General features: G+C 53.8%; 1 protein-coding gene across 4 annotated transcripts in view; it reads left to right on the top strand.

Annotated features, from left to right (window-relative positions):
• The first annotated feature begins 1,744 nt into the window (after positions 1 to 1,744).
• Positions 1,745 to 22,009, top strand: part of ACOT7 (acyl-CoA thioesterase 7) — a 70,970-nt gene continuing 50,705 nt past the window's right edge. Inside the window, exon 1 of one of the 4 annotated variants that reach the window (XM_090268505.1) lies at positions 1,745 to 1,856. In XM_090268505.1, the coding sequence (XP_090124631.1) occupies positions 1,819 to 1,856 (38 nt within the window). In that variant the 5' untranslated portion in view covers positions 1,745 to 1,818. Of the gene's footprint in view, positions 1,857 to 9,519; positions 9,640 to 10,585; positions 10,612 to 15,109; positions 15,457 to 22,009 lie in introns of those variants that run through there. The other 3 variants (XM_090268504.1, XM_090268506.1, XM_090268502.1) reach the window with 3 other exon arrangements.

Here is a 22,009-nt window from a genome sequence, read left to right as displayed (position 1 = left end):
CACCACTTACGGCAATCACCGCCTTCACGCTTCTGTGGGAAGCTCGTGAGATGCATGCTCCCAGGTCCCGCCTCCGGGGCTCCTGACTCCGGGCCTGCGTCACAGCCTTGTCCCATACACCTGCGGCCAGGCCCGTCTGCCCCAGCCAAGCGCCCCCATCTGGGGGCCTGGGCTGGGGGGTAGGGAGTGGTGTTCAGCTGGGACAGGGTTCCCATTTTGCGAGATGAAAGGCTCTGGAGGTAGGTGGTGGCGACAGTGCCCCAGCGACATGAATGTGCTCAGAGCCCCTGAACCGGGCACTTAAAAACGGTTCAGGCGTCGGCCTGCGAGCCAAGTGTTGCTGGTTCGATTCCCAATCAGGGCACATGACTGGGTTGTGGGCCAGGCCTCTGGTTGGGGGGCATGTGAGAGGCAACCGATCAATGTTTCTCCTCTTTCTCCCTCCCTTCCCCTCTTTCTAAAAATAAATAAATAAACTATTTTAAACCCAAGCTTATCGATCATTTCATTGGTTATAAATGGGTTAAGGCCTCTAAGTAAGAGGCAGAGATTGTCGGACTGCATAAAAACGAAGACCCTGCTCTCCCCAGTTCTTCCAGAAACATGCTTTAGGTGTTTCCTCCTGCGGGGTCCTCTCCCTCTCTCTGCCCCAGCCCAATTTTTGTTTGCTTTTTGGTCGTTGTAATGGTTCGATTTGGACAGAGCAGTTCTGAAGAGTCTGGAATGAGACCATAGGAATCTAACTGGAGTGACGATGGAGAAGAGTACGAAACTAAAAGTCAATTAGAAGGAATATGGTCAAGCCTTGGTGGCCAGACCAATAAGATAGCGAGGAAGAAGGAGAAGAAACCAAACACGTCTAGAGGTGACCCCACGATGTGGAAAACGAACCACCTTCATTGATTTCTTGAAACTGTCCTCTGCCCTGATTTGCCGCAGTAAGCAACCCCAAGGTGAGAAACACAATTTAAATATAGAGATTGAAAGGTTAAGGAAAAAGACAAGCAGACCGTGGAGGGGGTTTAGTTTCCTGTGTCGGCCTGACTGGCCACAGGTGCCCGCATTCCACACTCCTTCCAGGTGTGTCTGCGAGGGTGCATCCCAGCGTTGGAGTCGGGAGTCTCACCAGAGCAGGCGGCCCTCCCCGGTGTGGGTGTGGGTTTCACTACAGGCTCCCCTGGTTCTCAGGCTCTTGGACTTGGGTGAAATTACACCTGCAGCCTTCCTGGGCCTTCCGGCGTCCAGACAGCAGGTCGCAGGACATCTCAGCCTCCGTGACCATCATGGCAGCCCATTCCTCATAATCTCACAACGTTTCTCTCTCTCAGTTTCTCTCTCCATAGATCTATATCCTACTGGTTCTGTTTCTCTAGAGCACATGATTAATAAAAAAACAATACAGTATTAATACTAACTAAAAAAAAGCTGGAGTAGCCATATTAATATCAGACAAACAGCTTTCAAACATGAAATGTTATCAGCAATCAAGTGGGACATTTCATAATGAGAGAAGAAGAGTCACTTCCTCGAGAAGACATAAAAATCCTAATTGCATACGTGTTGAGTAATCCTGATATAGAGATTTGATTAAGCTCGCTGGGGAGAAGTGGGAGGGGCCGTAGGAGGAGGTTTCCGAGGCAACGGACAGCAGTCTAGGCCGGGATTGGCTGAGAAGCTGAAGCCACCAGAGCCAACGGAAATAAAAAGAGGGTGGGCCATGTGGTTCAGGAGCTTTTCTGGCTCCCGAGCAGGCTCTCTCTCTAGCTCTGGCTCCAGCTCTGGCTCCGGCTCGGGCTCTTCTCCCTGGAGGACGCCTGGATGATGGCGCTGCAGCTGCCTGCATTTATCAACGGATGGTATTTTGGATGGGAAGGAACTCCGGCCGCAGCCTGGGGTCGGCGGGCCTGGCAGAGGGGGGCAGGGTGGTTATCCTGCGGGCGCTCTAGAGGGGACGGGCTCCGAGGCAGGAGCCTGTCATTCTTCCAAAACTGTGTAGCGTTTGTATCTTATACTGTGTTGGTTTGTAAACTAACCCTGTAGGAACAACTGAAACTGACAGGGGGCGTGCTAGGGGAGCCCACGTGGTGGGGTTTAGCCCTCACGGACCGGCTTTAGTGGTTAAAGCTGTGACTTCATGGGCTTCAGTGACTCCTTTTGAATAAAGACTCCTTTCCTATATCACCAGACCTTTGCCTCTGGAATTTTGCCTAGAGGTTGGTGTCAGGCAGTGGGACCCCAACTGCTGTTCGGTAAAAATCCAGCTTCAAAATATACAGAGCAACAACTGACAACCGAAAGTAGTCAGATCCACTGTTACAGATCAGGATTTCAACACGCCTATCAGGGTAATTGATAAAACAAGTAGAAAGACCACCCATCAGGCTACAAAATACTATCAAACTGTAGGAGGAAAGTGGGATAGCACAGAGGAGTCAAGGAGCTTATCTAAGGCCACACAGCCAGAAGAGTGCCTGGAAGAGGGGGCTTCGTGTTGTATTACTCCAGATCCCGCCCCATTACCAGCTATGACTCCTCTTCAGGACATTTATTACTGATAGCAGGTCAACCCGAGTGCCTGGACTGATGTGGAAGCCAAGCAGTTCTGTTTCCTGAGAGACCTGAGCATCTAGATGAACACTGGCGGTTTTCCCCGACGCTGTAGCCGGGCCGGGGCTTGGTTAGGAAGCAGACCTTTCTCCGGGCAGACCCTGCCACGACCGGGCTCCTGCCTCCGCCCAGGGCACCTCGCAGCTCACACGTTTGCGTGGAGCTCGCCTTAAGCATCTCTCACAGATAAGGGCTCTTGGGCTCTTCAGACAGCAATTACTTGATGCATGAAACCAATGTCATTTTTCTCCAGGGCCCTTGAGAAACATAATTATACCCCAGTTTTTTTATGATCATGTGAGAAAAGTAGAATTATCGGCCTGCCTGGCTTTTGTTGCAATCATGGGGTTCCCAGTATTCATCTGAGCAAAGGGAAGTTCCTCGGGATTTTTAGCAACATCTCGCGGGTGGGAGCCAGGGCCATGGGGGGTGGGGCTGGCGGAGGGAAGGACAGCAGCTGCAGGAAGTCACTCAGCCCCTAGGTGGAGCCTCAGAGCCAGGGGCCCGGAGCCTGGAGGAGGGAGGGAACCTCCGGGCCGGGGGACTGGAGGATCAGACTAACCCACTACTGGGCAGCCGCTTACGGGGGGCTACAATTGAGATGTAAAGCTTGACCTACTGAAAGTCAAAAAGAGGATTTCGAAGTGCTTCTTTGGGATAAAGAATCCATATCCTAAACCCAAAGGTTTTGTTTTTGTTTTTGTTTTCCCATATAATGACCTATTTGTTCTCAGCCCGCCCCCTTGGATTATGGGTCCTGCTTCCAAACGGGTCATGGATTAGTTTTAGGTTTCCTTGGAGCGGTTCATTCTGGAGTCAGAGGCCCGGGGTTGACTTTAAAGGTGTTTGGAGCCCGGTACAAGTGAGGTCATGGGGTCCGTCCTCTAAGCAGCCTCCTTGAGATGCTTGTGGTCCCTTTGGGAACCCAGGGCTGCACTTCCAGCGTGACCTAAGTTTCCTGCTGGCAGGGTACCGGGCCTGGGCCCCTCAGCTCAGGAAGTGGCCAGCGTCCCTTACGAGGAAAACACAAATCTCGAGTAAAACAGCGACGTCTTACTAACACGAAAAGGAACAGGCTGTGTGAGCAGAGCGGCCAGGTCCCTGCCCTGGCTGCGTCCCGTCTCTGGTGCTCAGGGCGGACAGCGTAGGCCCCGGGGAACTGGCAATGTCCTCTAGTACAAACCCCAGCTTGAACTGCTTGGAGCCCAGGACCATCTGAATGTTCGTGGTCACACCATCCCTGCGGTCCCACGCCCTGGGCAGCTTGGCTTCACCCAGTTCACAAAGCTTTACTTTACGCTGCCCTTTCTCTGAGTCATGCATGGGTCCAAGTGCTTGGCGACATCCCCTTATTTATTACCCCTTCGGGTAAATACTGTTGTTTGCCCGTTTTTCAAGGTGAGAGGCCCAGAGCACAGTAAGGGCTACTCCAGCCACGTGCCCCGGGAGCAGCGCCCATGTGGTAGGGGGCTTCCCCAGCTCACAGCCTGCACACGCGGTCCCCCTCTCTGACTGGCACCCTCCTCTGTCTCAGCTCCTCTCCATGTCAGTCTCAGGAGGTCTCCTGAGTCTGGCTGTCCGTGGAGCCACCCCAAGGGGTGACTTCAGCATGACTTCGTGGACACAGGCTTGCTGGAAGGGTCCTCTGTTGACTCAGAGGCCCTGCCTTCCCACAGGAAGGAAGCAACCAGCAGCAACACTCGGTGCTCTGAGTGTGCTCCCTGGGGGCCCTTCCCTGGGGGCCTCTGCAGGCCTGCTCCTGCCTCGGCCCGCCCCTGGCCCAGGTATGCATCAGGAGAACGGTGCTGGCATAAGTGGGGGGCAGTTTGGGGGCACGTGTCCTGAGTTCCTTAGGGCTCTTCTCTTCCATAGCTCTTGAGTTTTAAGTGCAAACGTACACAGGAACCAAATCTGTTTAAAAAATGATACTCCTTACATTCAAGGGTGTTAAGTATACTAAGAGCTAACATTTGACAACGCTTGCTGCCTCTTGTCCCTCCCTGCCCTGTGTCACCACCCTGTGGTGGCGTTACTGATGAGGTGACTCGGGCACCCAATGAGCAGGTGACTCGCCCAAGTCCACAAACCTGGCCAGAAGATACAACAGGAGAGCATGAATTTAACCTCATCGTCTACGCCCAGAACCACTGGGCTCCCACTTCCTTAAAAATATAGAGAAAGGAAAGGTCCAGAATCCCACTTCCCAGACCCATGAGTTTGTAAAGTTGTGACTTTTAGCAAATATAAAATGCATGGTATACATATCTGCAGTCTAAAAACACCATTATAAACCTATATAGCGTCCCCCAGGTCCTAAGAGGAGACGATACACCCTCACTCTCCCCACCCCGGGTGACGCACTCTGAGAAGAGTCCTTTCCCTTTCTCTTGAGAGGGGCCAGCTATTTTTTGTTACAATTGTTTCCTTGTTTTTCTTTTCTTATTACATTATTTATTTTCAGAGAGAGGGGAATGGAGGGAGAAAGAGAGGAAGAGAAACATCGCTGTGCGATGTGCGAGAGAGAAACATTAGTTGGTGGCTTCTCTTGCTCCCTCAACGGTGGACCCGGCCCACAACCCAGGCCTCTGCCCTGACTGGGAATCGAACACGGGACCTGTCAGTTCACAGGCCAGCGCTCGATCCACTGAGCCATACCATCCAGGGCTTTTGTTTTTTCTGTGCAGCTTGACCACCTACTTATGTTTTCCTAACAAATAGAATTGTTTGTTCTTAGCAAATTTCTTTTTTTTTTTTTTTCAAATTAGAAGAGAAAGTTTATCCAGAAAGTCACAGAGGTAAAAGCGAGGCTGTGTGGGCTCAGGAAACAAGGTCCCGAGGCAGGAGGACCCTTGGAGCTTAGCAGAGAGAGAGGCAGAAGTGACACCCCTGGGGGAGCACGAGGGGTAGGGCGAAGGCGAGGGTGCGCTGCTCCTAGCAAATTGTGATTATGTGCTGATGTTGTCAGCTGCAGTCACTGCGTTCTCCAGTGGGTCCTCATCCCCTAGCTGAAAGTGTGTTGTTTTTACTCACCTCCCCCTATTGGTCCCACTCCCTCGGCCTGGCAACACAAACCCACGGGGGCGAACACTATTGGTTTCCCCTCCCCTCCCCCGCTGTAAGAGAACAAAGGCACAGATGAATAAAGAGCTGAGCTCAGGCCACACAGGCCTGTGTCCATCAGTATTTGTCTCTGTCTGGCTCATCTCACTGAGCGTGATGCCCTCCAGGGTCACCCATGTCGTCACAAATGACAGGATTTTCTTCCTTTTTAATGCTGAGTCGTCGTCGGCAGCCATCCGTCTCGAGAGACGATGGTGTAGCTTCTTAAGAGTCCATCTACACCGCCGAGAATGGCTGTGCAGTCCGACTCGGGAGTGACATCGTATCTGTCTCCTCCCGTGTTGAATCGACATCTTGCGATGACGCTGAAGCTACAGAGCCTGGGCAGGGTGATATGGAGGGTCTGCTGTTGCCCATGCAGCAGACCCCCCCTCTCTTCGCAGCTGAAGGATCCAAGGGAAAGACGGAGTCGATACAGCTTGGCTTCAGGTGCGCCGCAGGAGTTGCCGGTGTTGACTACAACGTCAAACCGCCTTAGGGACTCTGGCTCCGGATTTTCTGTCGGGGTTTACTCCCCTAGCCTTTCCCCTGAAGAGGTATGCCGCAAGGCAGCGGAGGTTTTTTGGAGTCAGAGTTTTCCTTCTCTGATGTACCCTGACTGGAAGATCGAACCAGCGACACTTAGCTCGCAGGCCGACGCTCAATCCACTGAGCCAAACCAGCCAGGGCCAAATGCTGAGTAATATCCCATTATATGAATGTACATAGAGTCTCCCTCTGTATCCCCAGGGGATGGATTTCAGGAACTGCCTGTGGGTACCAAAGTCCATGGGCGCTAAGTGCCTCAGTCAGTCTCTGATGTCCGAGGACGTGGAACCCACGGGGACAGAGGGCTGACTGTGTACCTCACAGCCTCTTGCTCCATTTACCTGCTGATGGACACTTAGGTTGTTTCCATTCCTTGGCTATTTTTAAATATTTTAATTTTGAGCGAGAGAGAGAGAAAGGGAAACATTGATGTGTTGTTCCACGTATTTACGCATTCATTGGTTGATTCCTGTATGTGCCCTGACTGGGGATTGAACCTGCAACCTTGCTGTATCAAAAAAACGCTCTAACCAACTGAGCTACCCGACCAGGGCCATGCCTTGGCCATTGCGGATGCTGCTGTAATGAGCAGGAGAGTACAGATATCTCTTTAAGATAATGATTTTGTTTCCTTCAGAAGTGGGACTGATGAGTCACAGGGTAGTGCCATTGGTGACTTTTTGAGGAACCTCCACGCTGTTTCTTATAGCGGCTGCACCAATTTACGTTCCTGCCAAGAGCGTAAAAAGGCTTCCTTCTTTCTTCTCTCTCATCTTTCAGATAACGGCGCCCGTGGAGGGTTGGATCTTTTTGTGCGTGGATCTTGGATCCTGGGTCCTCTTTTCCTCAACATGGTGGTTCTTCCTTGTTATGAGTGACTGAATTCATGCTGTTTGGTTCTTTGGCCCTCCACAGATGCGTGTACTACAACAGACTACTACTGGTGGGCATTTGAATTCTCTCCACTTGGGTTATTACAGTGTTGCTGCGAACCCCTCTGAAGCATACTGGGGTGCACTCATGCTCAGTTTATAGGATGTATACCTAGAAGGGGAATTGCTAGGTAAAGGGTCTGGCTATTTTCAACTTTAGTAACTATTTTTAGCTACTTTCCAAAGAGGTGGTAACAAGTTATTGTCCCACTATGGCTTCACATGTGATATTGACATGAAGATATAATAGGTATGTAGGAGGTAACGGTACAAAAACATATAAATGCAAAGTAGAGGCCTCACCTCCTGGTCCTTTTCCCAGAGGTTACCAGTGTCAATGGTGTCTTTGGTGTCTTGCCATAAATATTAAAGTTACTTAAATGATATAGTTAAGTTTTTAAAATGACAATTTGTGGCTAATATTTCTAAGTCTAAAGAGAGCAGGCAAATTAAGTGTCTGCTGTTGGTAAATATATTGCTGTGGGTAAACTCCTGCTGCTTCAGTCATTTGTAAAATATTTATTGAGCATGAGGTTTGTGCTGAGCACCCCTCTAGGACCTTGGGAGCCGGCAATGACCAGAACAGTCATAAGTTCATGCCTGCGTGGGACACACATTCTAATTGAGGAGATCCAACAGATGAGTGAGCCATGTGTTAAATGGTATTAGAGGCTAAGGAGAAAAGTAAACCAGGCAGGAGTGGAGAATGTTGTGGCATTGTTCATTTTAGAGTAAAGCACGGCGGGTGTGAGTGGGTGAGACACGTGGGTCCCTGGGGAAGAGTGGTCCTGGTATATTCAAGGACTCTCGGAGTCAGAGGGGCTGGAGCTCGGAGACCGAGGGGGCAGCAGTAGATGAGGCCAGCGGAGGGAGGGCTGGCCGATTCCTGATGCCACAGGCAGGAGCCACCCCACTCCAGGCTGACGCTGAATGCAGACCCAGCAGGATCTGCCCACGGCTTGGGTGAGGGGAGTGAGACAGGTGCATCAGGGATGACTCCTCGGTCGGCTTGGGCTGTGGAAGGAAGGGACTGTCACTCCCTGGGCAGGGATGACCCCGAGAGGAACACGTCCTGGGGAGCGTGAGGACTCTGTGAACGTGAGATGCCTACACACCCCCCGAGCGCGCTCTGTCCCAGGCAGGAGCCCAGGAGTCTGGGGTTTAGGACAGCGGCCTGGGCCGCAGGTATGTGGCTGATATTGAACAGATGGGGTTTCAGGTCACGGGACGGGGTGAGCCCCGGCCGGAGTCGAAACACGGCTGCTTCTCGGAAGTTCCCGGAGATGCCAGCAGAGGCGGCCGAGTGGAGTGGCCAGAAGATTAGGCACGGGTGGCACCTTGGCAGGCGAAGGACAAACGCTCCAAGAAGAGGGCTATTATGCAGAGGTCAGGAAGGCCGGGTCTGACATGCACTAGGGGATTTAGCAACGTGGAAGGAATTAGTGACCTTTACAATTGCACAGCGGAGACAAAACCCGGCGGGAGTGGGTTCCGAAGGGAATGGGCGGGAAGAGAAGAGGGGGTGGATGCACCCACAGCTCTGTTCGAGTCGTTCTGCTGCAAGGGAGGGACAGCGAGGGCCCCGTGGGCTGCGACAGTAGAAGAAACTACACTGGGAAGGGGAGCAGCTGTAAGGGGAGATCGTGGAGACCCATCACACTTCAGTAAAAACGACTCATGATGTGTCTGCGGAGGGGCTGGGCTCCCCCTTTTCCGTCCTCCTTGAATCGAGGGGCCCTCAGACGCCCTGGCCGTCACAGACAGACAAACGGTCAGCCCCGCAGCCCCGTTGCCCCACTACAGACCCCGGGCTGCAGTCATGTCCGGGCCGAGCAGGCACGGTCTCTGCGGGCCTCGGGGGCCGGCCCCCGCCGGCCTGCGCTTTCCGTCTGGCGCACCCACGTGCCGCCCTGCGGAACCCACACGGCGCTCGCCCCGCGCGCCTGTTTACAGGAAACGTCCCCGACTTCCTCTCCGGGCGCGTTTTAGACGGCGGGACCACGGCACGCACGCCCGCAGGCCTTTCTGCGGCGGGGCAGGGCCTGAGCCGAGGGCCTCGCCGGCCCCGCTGGCGCGCAGGGAGGCCGCGTCGGTGGGGTGAAGCTGCCCCACGCACGGCCCCACCCCGCCGGCGCCGCCCCACAGCCGCGGAACCTTCTGGAAGCGGCGCCAGGCAGCGAGACCGGTAGCCCCAGAGGCCGGGGAGGGCGGGGCGCGCGGGGCGGGACCTGCGCAGGAGGCCGCGTCCGATTCGCCACCGGCGTGCAAGCCCCGCCTCGAGGCCGCGTGGCCCCGCCCCCTCCCTCCCCCTCCATGGAGCCTCCCGGGCTCATTCATTCCTCGCCGGGCCTGCCAGACACCTGCCCGCTCCTTCAGCCGCCGCCACCAACGCCGCCGCCGCCAGCATGTCGGCGCCCGCCGCGGACGCCCCTTCCGCCATCCAGATCTGCCGGTAAGAGCGGCGCCCCGCGCGGCGAGCAGCCGGCGAGCGGCCAGCCTGCAGAGGCAGCGCCGGGGCCTGCCCCGAACCGCCTCCGCGCTCTCCCTGCGCCCGGTCCCCGGGCCGTCGCCTGCGGCCCAGCGCCGGCGGCCGCACCCCGCCCACCCCGCCGCCGGACCCCCTCGGCCGGGCGCGCCTCCGGTGCCGCAGAGCACGGGCCTCTGGCGCATCCCAGGGGCGGCGGCGCCGCGGTCACGCAGGCCGTTTGCGCGACGCCTGTTCCGGGTGGGGGTCGGAGCGAAGCCCCCGCGCCCCGCCCCGCCGGTGCCCGAGCGCGCTGCAGCCCCGGCTCCCGCCCCACGGAGCCCCCTGCCGAGCTCGGGGTCGGCCTCTGGGCGCTGGTGCCAAGCCAAGCGGGGCTCCCGAGAAGTGGGGCGCAAGCAGCCAGGTCTCCGGCCGGCGCCCGGAGCTCCGCGGGCCCGCCGAGGGGTGCGCTGGGGGCGGGGGCTGCCGCCGTCGGGACCGCTCCGTGCCCGGCCCTGCGTTGGAGGGCGGCCGGGGCTAACGGGAAGAACGACAATGCCCTCCCCTCCGACAGTTCCCTGCCGGGAGAGGGGGTGGTCCGCCGAGCCTGGGGCGGCTTACACAATGCGGGGCACACGGCGGTTCCCAGCGACCTCCCCTGCCGTCCTCCCGGGGGTCGCGGCGGCGGGGGGGGGGGCGGCCCAGAGGCGGTGGGGGGTCGAGAGCTGGCTCACTGCCCCCGGGAGGACGAGCGCGGCCGCAAGGTTACTCCGCATCCCCGCGGGCAGAGCCCGAGGCAGGCGCTCTGGCACTCGGTAGCGCCGGGCGGCCGCGCAGGCACCGCGGAGAGCGGGAGCGACCTCGGCTTCCTGTTTTGGGGTGGGTTCTGCAAATTTGGACATTGGATGTGACTCTGCCCTTGGGTCCACGCCAGATTAGTTTCCTGTGGATGTTGAAAGCGTAAGTGCTGGGTCAAGGGGGCGCCCTGGCCGCACCCCGTCTTCTGGCCTAGTCCAGGGTCTTGATTGACCTCAAGGTCGGTTTGGGCTGTTCTCGGGAAAGGGAATCTTGGGGGGGGCCTTGCTCAGCTCGCTTTCTTATTGGCTGGACGGCTGCCTGGGCCCCGCCCACCCCAAGTTCCTGGGGCAAAAGGAATAGGAGTAACTGATAGTTGCAGACAGAGGCCTGGAACCAGGTCCTGGGATCAGGCTCTGCCTCTCATGGGCTGCGTGACCTTGAGGTCTGTTCTTTGCAAAGGGCTCGTGTATCTCTCCCGTCACTGGGTTGCCCACCTTCCCTGGGAAGGAGGCAGGGGTCTCGACCCCTCTGCTGGGTGGAGCGGCACACCGTTTGGGGGACCCCGTGCCTCTTTAAGGTCATGCGGCCAAGGGAGCCGGAGGGGCACCTCCTGCCAGGCCTTATATCTCCCGCCCTGGGTTTTGTCAACTGTGCTCCCCCCAGAAAGAAGGTACTGCTTTCAGACTGCTCAGAAGGCTGGCTCTTCCTTCCTTCCTCAGGATGGTAAATAGCAGGTCTCTATGTACTGTCTTTCTTCAAACCAGCCTCTCCCCTGAAATTTACGTAAGGTGATTAACCAGTGTTACCCCAGTAAGTTCAGTTTAAAAAATAATTACACAGTCCTCTCCAGCTTCTGACGGGGGATAGATTTTGGATGGCTCTCGATGCGTCCGTCCGTGTGTGCGCAAGGCTGCTCACCCACCATGCTCTCCAGCCGCGTCCTGCATGTTCACAATTGCCTATTGTCTCCGGTGGCTGCCTGGCTGCGGGATGCTTGGGCAGGATACCTGGCTGAGGGGAGCCTCAGGTGCCCAGCGCAACTGCCAGCACGGGGAGGGCTGTGATGAGGGCCGTGGGCGCAAGGACTTGGCCCAGAGTGACTCTGGGACATGGGGAGAGTGGACACGTCAGGGCGGGGAGCCCTTTAAGGACATCTGAGCCAGCACCCTGTGTTGAAAGAGGAGCCTCTTGGCCCAGGACAGCCAAGCCCATGAATTTAACAAGTTTCACCAGACACCTCCAGGAGCAAGGTGCCCCGAGAAAGGGATAGGGAGCTGGCACATTCGGTCCTGGCCTCAGGCGGTTTCACAGTTCAGCAAAGGAGGGGACGCCCAAACCCCACCATCCTAGACAGTTAAGAGTGGCCACGTGCTTTCGGTTTGGAAGGAGGCGCAGAAGGGGTCGGAGCTGAAGAGGCCGGCGAGGGCAGTCGCTAGAGCCAGCTCTGCAGCCCCAGGCCTGTGTGTGAACTCACGCTCTGCCCCGTGGCTGCCTGACCCTTCTGTCGTGGGTTGTTCTGAGTGTTAAAGAAAAGAAAGTGCGCTAGTGCCTGGCAGGTTGGTTGGCACACTGTTAGTAACTGGAAACTCTTTGTGCCTCAAAAGTGGGACAGAGGCTCCGGAGGCCACGGGCCTGGGTTCGAGTCCCAGCTCTGCCTCTTGTCGGTGCGTAGCTGCAGGCACGTTCCTTAACCTTGCTGGGCCTCAGTTTCCTCATCTGTGATCGGAGATAATAACAGTGCCCTTCTTGTAGCTGCTTGACGATTAAAGGCCTTGGGGCAGTGCCCAGCATTTACAAACGTGAGTGAACTTGCAAAGGGAACCTCTTCTCCCCTAGAGCCTGAGCTGTGGAGGGCCAGGCCACTGTGTGGCACTGTTCCCTCCTTTGGGGCCAGCCCTGCAGACGCAGGCTTTGGAACAGCATTTCAAGCCTCAGAAGAGCACTTTTCCTTTGCTTTATTTGGAGTAATATAGTTAACATTTAGTGAGCAAATGACCTTTTTCCTTGTCGGACTCAGAATGTCAGACCCAGGAGGACCCACAGAGGTGTCCGGCCCGGCTCAGTCCTTCTGGCTCTCCGAGGTTGGAGACTTGGCTGGGGCCACTTTGCCCGGAGGCAGCTGGAGGACTGTCCGCCAGTCTTCCCGCTCTCACCTGTTTATATTCTTGTAGGGCTTAGTCACGGCCTGAGTGTGGACCCTACTTGAGCCCGCTGAGTATTTGTCCGGATGAAGCTGAGGGCCCGTCAGGGGGCAGGTGGGTGGAGGGTGTGGGCAGAGCAGGGCGCTGCCCTGGGACTTCCCCAGAGCTCCTTGTCTGCGCTGCCCAAGAGGGTCGCCATCAGCCCCCCGGAGCCGGTGAGCGCCTGAAATGGGGCCAGACCCCGAGAAACGGGATTCTTAACTGCATCCATTTAAATTTATCTAAATGTGGACGCCCAGCCTCCTGTGTCCGGTGGCTCCCTTATGGGACAGCGCACTATGTAGAAGAGTTTGAAAACCGGAATTCCTGGAAGGTCTCGGGGGCAAAGGTTTCTTAAGAGCTCAGGAGCTCCCTGGGGGTTGCAGTCAGCTCTCAGACAGCTGAGCTGGTGGTGGTGGTGGGGGTGGGGTCTCGACATGGCCCAGGGCAGGCAACCTGCAAGCCTTTTTTCTTTTTTTATAAGATTTTATTTATTTATTTATTTATTTTTAGAGAGAGGGGCAGGGACGGAGAAAGAGAGGGAGAGAAACATCCATGTGTGGTTGCATCTCAAGTGCCCTTAATTGGGGACCCGGCCCACAACCCAGGCCTGTGCCCTGACTGGGAATCGAACCGGCGACCCTTTGGCTCATAGGCCAGTGCTCAATCCCCTGAGCCTCAGCAGCCAGGGCATTTATTTGTAGGTAGGTGTGTGAGGTCTGCAAGTTACCTTCTGCTTGCCGTGCTTTTAGATGCAGACCTGCTAGGACGCGTCTTGGTTGAGGGGCTGCTGCACCGTGAGTGTCGAGAAAAGTGCCTCGCGTGGTACATGTACCAGTAAGCATCAGTGCGAGGGACCCGAAGTTTAGTACGTTGTGGGGTGGGAATTCTTTCCCCTCGGGGCTCTGTCTTTGGGTTTACAGTGGAATTAATGAAAACCCCAGAACCCGATTTACAGAAACCACATGCATCGAGAGTAGTCTGGAACATTCCATAAAATGAGGCACAGTGCCGGCCCCCTTCCTGCTGGGATGCGGGGGCCCTGCGTGAGGCTCTGTCTTTGCAGCTCAGAGAGCCTGTGGCTGGGGGCTGTGTTTGCCCACACTGCCCGCTCTCCCTTTCATCAAAATCTGTTGCAAATACATGCTTCTGCACGCATATTATACGTCAGTAGAAGGTCTACAACAATGCAGATTTTATTTTATTTTTTAATCTTTATTGTATTTTTGCCATTATTATTTAGTCCCCTTATACCCTCCGCCCCCCCCCCATGCAGATTTTAAAGCATTTATGAGGTTCTTGGGGGAATGTGAGTAGTCCCTTGATACTTAATGATATTAAGGGATTTGTATCATATTTTAGGTGGGATAATTGTTCTGTAGTTCTGTTTCTAAAAGGAGTCTTTCTCTTTTAGAGGGAAGGCTGAGATATTTATGGATGCCAAGCTGTGATGTCTGCTGTTTCCTTCAAACTCCCGTGGAGTGGGGGGCGCGTGGGGCAGGGAGGAGCCAGAGTTGGTGGTTTGGAGCTGTTTGGTGGCACTTGGGGGGTCATTTCCTTTTTCTGTGTCAGCTCTCGCTGGAGCCTGAGAGCCACTGTAGAAGAATTTGAAAACCCGGAATTCCTGGAAGGTCTCTAGGGGCAAAGGTTTCTTAAGAGTTCAGGAGCTCCCTGGGGGCTGCAGTCAGCTCTCAGACAGCTGAGCTGGTGGTGGGGGGGTGGTGCATCTCCTTTCCTTGGCCTCCCCGCTGTCCCGGCAGCCTAGGGCTGGTGGCTGCCACCCAGCCCTCCTGACACCTGCAGTGGGAGGCTCTTGCAGCCCAGGTGCATCCTCCTCCATGCCGGAGGCCTGCCGCTTCCTGTGGTCTCAGCCTGTCAAACGCCAGTGCTGTGGCTGCGTCCAGCCTTGTGTTCTTACCTTTGCCAAGATGCCCTTCAGTGATCACCATCGGGAAACGTGGGAACTTCCTACTCACAGGATCTGGATATTACGCAGCACACCTGGGGCCACACAGGGTGGTCCTGGGGGCGGGGAAGGGGGAGCAGGGAGCAGGCCAGCAAGCCTGAGTGGGAGCCTGCACTGTGTCCTGGATTCCGCTGCTCACATAGGAGTGGGAACGTGAAGCGTGGGAAGAGGAGAAACAAGAGCCTCCAATGGCCGGCTTTTGCAACCAACTGTGATCTCCGTAACAAAGGGCCCGGCTGGGGAGGCCACCTGGCTCTGCATCTGGGCCATCGAGGCCGTGGCTGGCCTCCTGTTTGTGCCTTTGAAGCAGATGTCTTGTCTGATAAAGCCGCAGGCACGCACTTGCCTTATGCAGAAGGCCCGATGGAGCGGAGTCCGCCTTGGCCTTGTTTGGGAAGTGTGGGTGGGTGTTCACAGCCCTTCCCATTTCCTCCTCACCCAGGGATGGGCCTTGGCCCTGCTTGCTTCTCTCTCTCTGGTTTGCTTATGAAAGGGCGGGGCTGTGACTTCAGACTGAGTCAGGGCCTTGAATTCCTCCTCGCTTTCCTGGGCTGGCTTGCTGTGGAGGGTGCCCCCCAGAGGGGGCAGCGCATTCCTGTAGGGAGGGCCCCGGGGGAGACGGGAGTGCGGAGCCTCCAGCCTGGAGCCGGGTGCAGCCTGGCCCCTCCCAGCACCAGCGGGCGAGGGATGAGGCTGCAGGATGCGGCTGCTGGCCCGGGCTCTCCTCCTCCGTGGGCTCGCGGGCCGGCAGGCCGCCGCCCAGGAGTGTCTGGGACCCCGGAGCTGCACCGGGCCACCGCACAGATGGTGGGCTTCTGTTCCGGCTGCTGGAAGCAAGGCTGGACCCACTCTCTTTGGAAGGTAGGATGACAGGGACGCTGCTGTGCCTCCCCGGACGCTGCCTCCAGCACATGGTCCACCCCGGGCGGGGCTGTGGGAATCCCCCACCTGCACCTGTATCGGCAGATGTGCAGGTGCCCCGGGACTGGGGGTGCTGGCGGCCGAGGTGGGGGCAGTCTTGTGCGGCTCACTTTCAACATGCGGTCTGCGCTACCTCCGGGCTCCTCCGGGTCAAGACTGCATTGAATTATGGGACACCCAGCAGGGGGCAGAGGCTTAGAGACCTGGTTGGTGTGTGAGAGAGAGAGAGAGAGAAAAAAAAAGAGTACAGCCGTCCCTCTATATCGCGGTTCACTTATCGCGGCCTCACTGTATCACGGGGTTTTTTAAAATATTATATTTAATTATTTATCGTGGATTTTCTATATCACAGGATTTTGTGGTGCTGTATACGTGTGTTGTTAAAGTTACATAGGTTTAAGAGTGTAGAATAAATGTAAGGTTCCTACTTCCTGGGGGGCGGGGGGTCTGGAACGTCATGCCCGCGGTAAGTGAGGGAACCCTGTACAGCAGTGTGCGTAGGAATGGAATTGCTGGGTCGTATGGTAATTCAGGGTCAAGCTGAGAAACATCCAAACCGGGGAGAATTTTTATGAGTTTATCTGAGCCAAACTGATGACATGCGTTGGGGAGTAAGATCTCAAATGCTCTGCAGAATGACAGTCTGACAGTTTCTTTTCTTTAAAAAAAGTTATTATTATTATTATTAAAAGTTTATTATTATTATTATTTTTAACTGTATTTATTTACTTTTCAAAGATTTTATTTATTTATTTATTAGAGAGGGGAAGGGAGGGAGAAAGAGAGGGAGGGAAACATTGACCGGTTGCTTCTCGTCTGCGCCCGGACCGGGGGCGGAGCCCACAGCCAGGCGTGTGCCCCGACTGGGCATTGGGCCCGCCCTCTGTGGGACAGCCCCCAGCGCGCTGAGCCACGCCTGTCAGGGTGGACAGATTTGCAGTTTCTCTGATGAATTGGAGATCAAGGAGGGGATGGAGGGAAGGTTACCTGGAGGTGGTAGGAAGCAGGACAGGGGTTAGATTACAAGATGGTTAACGAGATTACTGCTCCCCTGGGGGTTAGTACCTCCTCCAGGGGCGTTGCAGCCGCCCCCCTCTGTCGGGTGCTCTCATTGCGGCCTCGCTGGATCGCGGGGTTTTAAAAAATATTTAATTACTTATCGCGGATTTTTCACTCTTATCGCGGGACTTTGCGGTACTGTATACGTGTGGTTAAAGTGACGCAGGTTAAGAGAGTAGAATATGTTTAAGGACATAAGTAGTGTTTATAAAAGTCTGGGAAAGGTTACTAAGGGACTGGGAAAGGTTAATAAGTGTGTGGGAAGGGCTTATAAAGCCTTAAGATATATATAAACACTAAATAAATGTGAGGTTCCTACTTCGCGGGCTCTCACCTATTGCGGGGGGTCTAGAATGTAACACCCGCAGTAAGTGAGGGGCACTGTACTGGCATTTCAAAGGCGTGGTGGCCTAGGCCTGGCTGGGTCGCTCTGTTGGTTGGCATGTTCTACCAGTACGTCATCCCGGGCAGGGCACGCACCATCATCAGCCAACGGATGCATAAATAAGTAGAACAGCCCATTGATGTTTCTCTTTCGTCCTCTCTAAAATCAATCAATAGGAGAACTTCAAAGGTTTGTAAGGCACATACAATCATCAACCAATGAATGCATGAATAAGGAGAGCGACACACTGATATTCCTCTCTCTTTTCCTCTCTCTCTCAAAACAGTAAATAAAAATTCAGAGGTTTGTTAACCTAGATGCTCAAGAACAGTGGACCGGGCGGACTTAAAACCTTTTGCTACGGAAATTCCAGGCCTGAGGCCGACTCCTCACCGCGACCTGCCCCCTGAGAGATTTTTAGGATCAGATCAGCCTGCGAGGTTCCTTTCCCTGGAGCCCTGGTTTTCTCCTCCAGTCTCTGTTTATCTTGCACCTGCGAGGAGCTGCCAGGCTGCTTCCTGAAGTGGCTGCGCTACCCCACGTCCCCAGCAGCAGCCCAGGAGCCCTCCAGGATCTCCTCGTTCTCACCAGCAGTTGTTACTTTCTGTCCTTCTGATTCCGGCCACCCTGGCGGGCGGGCGGGCAGTGGCATATCCTCAGGGTTTTGGTTCGTGTTTCCCTGGTGACTAATGAGATCGAGTGTCTGTGTGTGAGCTTATGGGCCATTTGTACCTCTTTGGAGAAACGTCTATTCCGACCCTTTGCCTTTATTCACCCGGTTTATTTGTCCTTTTATTTTTGAGTTTAAGTCCCTTCTCTACAACATACTGGATATGAGTTTCTTCTCAGATGTATGATTTCTAAAGGTTTTCTTCCATTCAGTGGGTTATCTTTCCATTTTTTAAAAAACTGAGGTATACTTGGCATGTAACATTGTATTAGGTTCAGGTCTGCAACGTAATGATTCAATATTTGTATATATTGCAAAATGATCACCCACCCCAGTAAGTGTACTTAACATCTATCGTCACATAGTTACGCTTTTTTTTTCTTGCTATGAGAATTCTTATTCTCTTACCAACTCTCATCTATACAGTATTGTGTTATTGACTGTACATTACATCCTCCTGATTTACTGATCTTATATCTAGAAGTTCCACCCCTTCCACCCGTCCACCCCTGCCTCAGGCAGCCACCCATCTGTTTTCTACAAGCTTGTTAGTTTCGGGTTTGTCTGTCTGTCTTAGATTTCCCATGTGAGATCACAAGTTGTCTTTTCTGACTTAGCCTAACACCCCAAGTTTCATCCATGTTGTGGCAAATGGCAAGATGTCGCTCTTTTTTATGGCTGAACCATATTCCATCGTGTGGATACGTATGGGCCACATCTTCTTTACCCATGAATCTAAGGATGGACACCTAGGCTGTTCCTGTGCCTTTGTTGTTGTGAATAACGCGGTAGTGAACATGGGGGTCATACGGCTATTTGAAAGCGCGCTTTTTTTTCAGCTAAGCACTCAAAAGTGGGGTTGCTGGGTCATATTGTCTCCAGAAAGGAGCCAGGCCTGGAGCGGGTCTGCCTTGGGCCAGCTGGTAGCGTGAGGGTTCTTGACTTCGTGCAGGAAAGATGTCACAGCACAAGTCCAGGCGACTGCGAGTGTATGTTTGTGGAAGCTGGGGACAGTGAAACAAGGAAGGGCTTCGGATGGAGGGAGCGGCAGGAGGGAGCCTAGGCGGGGCTCTGCTTTGGCTCCAGAAACGTTCTGGCAGAGGAGGGAGCCAAGCGGGGGCTGCTGGCAGCTCACTGGGAAGTCAGAGAAAAGGGGGTCTTGGGGACAGGATCAGGGGCTAGCTCGGGATGAGCTGCAGCTGCCTGCTCCTCCCCTGGTTGCAAGTCTCGTGGGGTCCCTTAGAGTTCAGGAGAGAAAGTGAAGATGCAGCAGGGCACAGTGCGCTCTGAGAGAGCCCCGCTGGGTCTTTGTCTTGAGGGTTCTGACCTGTTTTCTAAAGGTGGGGGTTTTAGGGGTGGTCCTAGGGGAGGATCTCAAGAGAATATTCATCAGCTTTATGCTGATTTAACACCTGACTTTATCCAAGTCCTCAGAAGTGGTTGGCACAGACGGCACCCGCTGGATTTCTGTTATCTGTCCCCTCTGTGCCGCACTGCGTGCCCTGGCCTGGGGCACGTGCGGCTCAGGGAGGGGTGGGTGGTGGCGTCTGCTCCAGCCAGCAGCTACCTTGGAAATGACCTGTTGCTTCCTTGGGTTTATGAAAGGGTGGATTAAAAGTCTAGGGAGTGATGTGTCTCCCAAAGGTGGCATGAGGCTGGGTGCTTCCCTGGGCTGCAGGAGCCTAGAAGTGTCTCGATGCCACAAACGCTGGGCTCATGGGGGAAGGCCCTATAGCGATGGCCCCATTGGGCTTGTGTGGTGGGCCTGGTGTGTGTGCTTTGCTGTCACCCCAGGAAAGCCGGCTGCAGAACCCATGGGGGTGGTTTCTGGTTCCTCCCCCTCTGTCCTGGCCTGTCCTGGCCCAGGCCGGCCACTGGCAGGGCGCATGCTGGAGACACACCTGTTGAAAGGTCCCCAAGCTTTGCGTTCCAGCCTCCTCCTACGCCAGCGCAGTATTCCGTTACCTCTGGGCGCTGAGCGGGGGAACTGTGGCCTAGTAACTGATCAGGAGGCGCCAGGGTGCGTGGCCCCTGTTTTCAGTCAATGACACACTTTTTTTCTGTGAGTTTCTTCGCTGTTCTGGTGCTGTGTTCACTCAGGGGTGGGCATTTTGGGACTCAGAGCTGTAACAGCTAAATGGCTTCCTGGGGCCCTGGCGCCCAGCTTCTCCGGAAATTAGAGCTCTCTGATTGACATCCTGCGCTTCCTCTCACGGCAGGCCGGCCCCTGCGTGTGCCTCCTGGGAGCCAGCCCGCAGTGGCTGCGCGGCCCACGGTCTCTGAAGCCCGTCCCGGCTGGTCTTGTCTCAGCTGTTCCCAGGGATGATCGGTTTCTCTGGAGAGGGTGGGACTTCAGTAATAAATTGTGGACTTGATTTTGCTTTAATTGCTTCCATGTACCTACTAAGTTGTTTACATTTATTTTGATATAATTAAGGGAATACAGAGTGCAAGAGAAGTAATTACGAGGAGGTTTAGTTTTGTAGGAAGTTACCGGACTGCCTTCCAAAGTGGCCGCACCACCGTGGACCCCGGAAGCGTTGGGCTCCTGCTGACCCCCGTCCTCTCGCCCGCACGGCTGCTGTCACAGCCCTGGAGCCTGGCCACACCCACAGGCGTGCCGGGGCTTGGTGTGCAGCTCTCTCGTCACCGTGTGGTGCTCAGCATCTCAGGCGCTCATTTGCCATCAGAGTGTCTTCTATTTTCCTTTTAAAAAACAGATTTAAACTTCCTTTATTATCAATGCAGAATATATAAGCTGATTTCCCCCCAAAATATATTCACATTTTAATTTTTTAGTTTTAAGCTTTTATTTTTTTATTTCTATTGATTTGAGAGAGAGAGAGATAAACATTGATTTGTTGTTCCACTTATTGATGCATCATTGGCTGATTCTTGTGTGTGCCCTGATCAGGGATCGAACCCAGAACCCTGGAGTATCAGGACCTTGCTCTAACCCAATTGAGCTACCTGGCCAGGGCAGCAACATTTTATTTTAAAGATAAGTTAGCACATATGCCATTTTATTTTTATTTACATTTTTACTGTATTTTTTTCCATCACAATTTATCCTCTCATACCTTCTTCCACCTCCACTCCCCCCCTCCCCCGAGCTATGCCATTTTATATCTTTTTTAAAAAGATTTTATTTATTTTTAGGGAGAGGGGAAGGGAGGGAGAAAGAGAGGGAGAGAACCAGGGATGTGCAAGAGGTATATCGATTGGTTGCCTCTCACACGCCCACAGCCAGGGACCTGGCCCACAGCCCAGGCACATGCCCTGACTGGGAATCGAACCGGCGACCTTTCGGTTTACAGGCCGGCGCTCTCTCAATCCACTGAGCCACACCAATCAGGGTGCCATGCTATATATTTTTATTTGCCAAGTGCAGGTTTATAGTGTCATTAAAGTCATTACCAGTTTTTTAAATGAGATCTAGCCTCTGTGTTTATTAAAAGCATTTGATATCATAAACACTATACTTGTTAGTACCTGGCTGCCCTAGCAGTGATATCATAGAAGAAGGCTTACTCTGATGCCCACCGATAAAACGCCGACATTTTCCAATAAGCTTTTAAGAAATATTTGTCATACCATATGATTTTAAAAGATGGGAAGACAGTTATATTAAAAGAGTAATATTTTAAAAGAATATACTTTCATTTCTATATTTTAACATACATTTAAATTTTTCATTACAAAAATAAAAAAGAATGTTAAAATAGTAGAAATAAGATACACTAATTATAAATAAAATGCCTTGTTAAAGTGAATTTGACCCCTGGCTGGTGCAGCTCAGTTGGTTGGAGCGTCGTCCTGTAACCGAAAGGTTGCAGGTTTGGTTCTCGGTCAGGGCACACCCCTAGGTTGCAGGTTCGATCCCCAGTCCAGGCATGTACGGGAGGCAATGAATTGAGGCTTCTTTCTCGCATTGGTGTTTCTCTCTCTCCCTTCCTTTCTCTCTTAAAAAAAAGGAGAGATGAGAAAATACCCTTGGGTGAGGAGTAAAAAGGAAAAAAAGTGAGTTTGAGTCTAGGTGGAATGAAAACCCACATTTATCTGATTTCTGCTATTTAAATCCTTGAAAAAAGCTTATGCTTTATTGCAGCATTACCACTTAAAAATACTAACAGGGATAACATACTCAAAATGTATACAAATGGCAGCTATGTAATTTGTACGTTTAACAAGTTAAATGTACACATTTCTCAGTTTAAGCTCCTGATGATTTACCTCCAAAACCAACATTAGGAATTCTTGAATTTTATAATAAACACCAACACTGAAGCACCCCTGTCCCCTAAAAGGTACTGGAGAAGGCACCACGAAAAACACACCGAACCCTCGTGCGGGTACCGCTTTACACGGTGGTCTGGGCT

Source organism: Furipterus horrens, unplaced genomic scaffold (assembly GCF_987537825.1).
Source record: "Furipterus horrens unplaced genomic scaffold, mFurHor1.1.pri manual_scaffold_3, whole genome shotgun sequence".
NCBI lineage: Eukaryota > Metazoa > Chordata > Mammalia > Chiroptera > Furipteridae > Furipterus > Furipterus horrens.
Note: the sequence above shows the minus strand (reverse complement) of the source record. Positions and strands in the feature narration are given on the sequence as shown.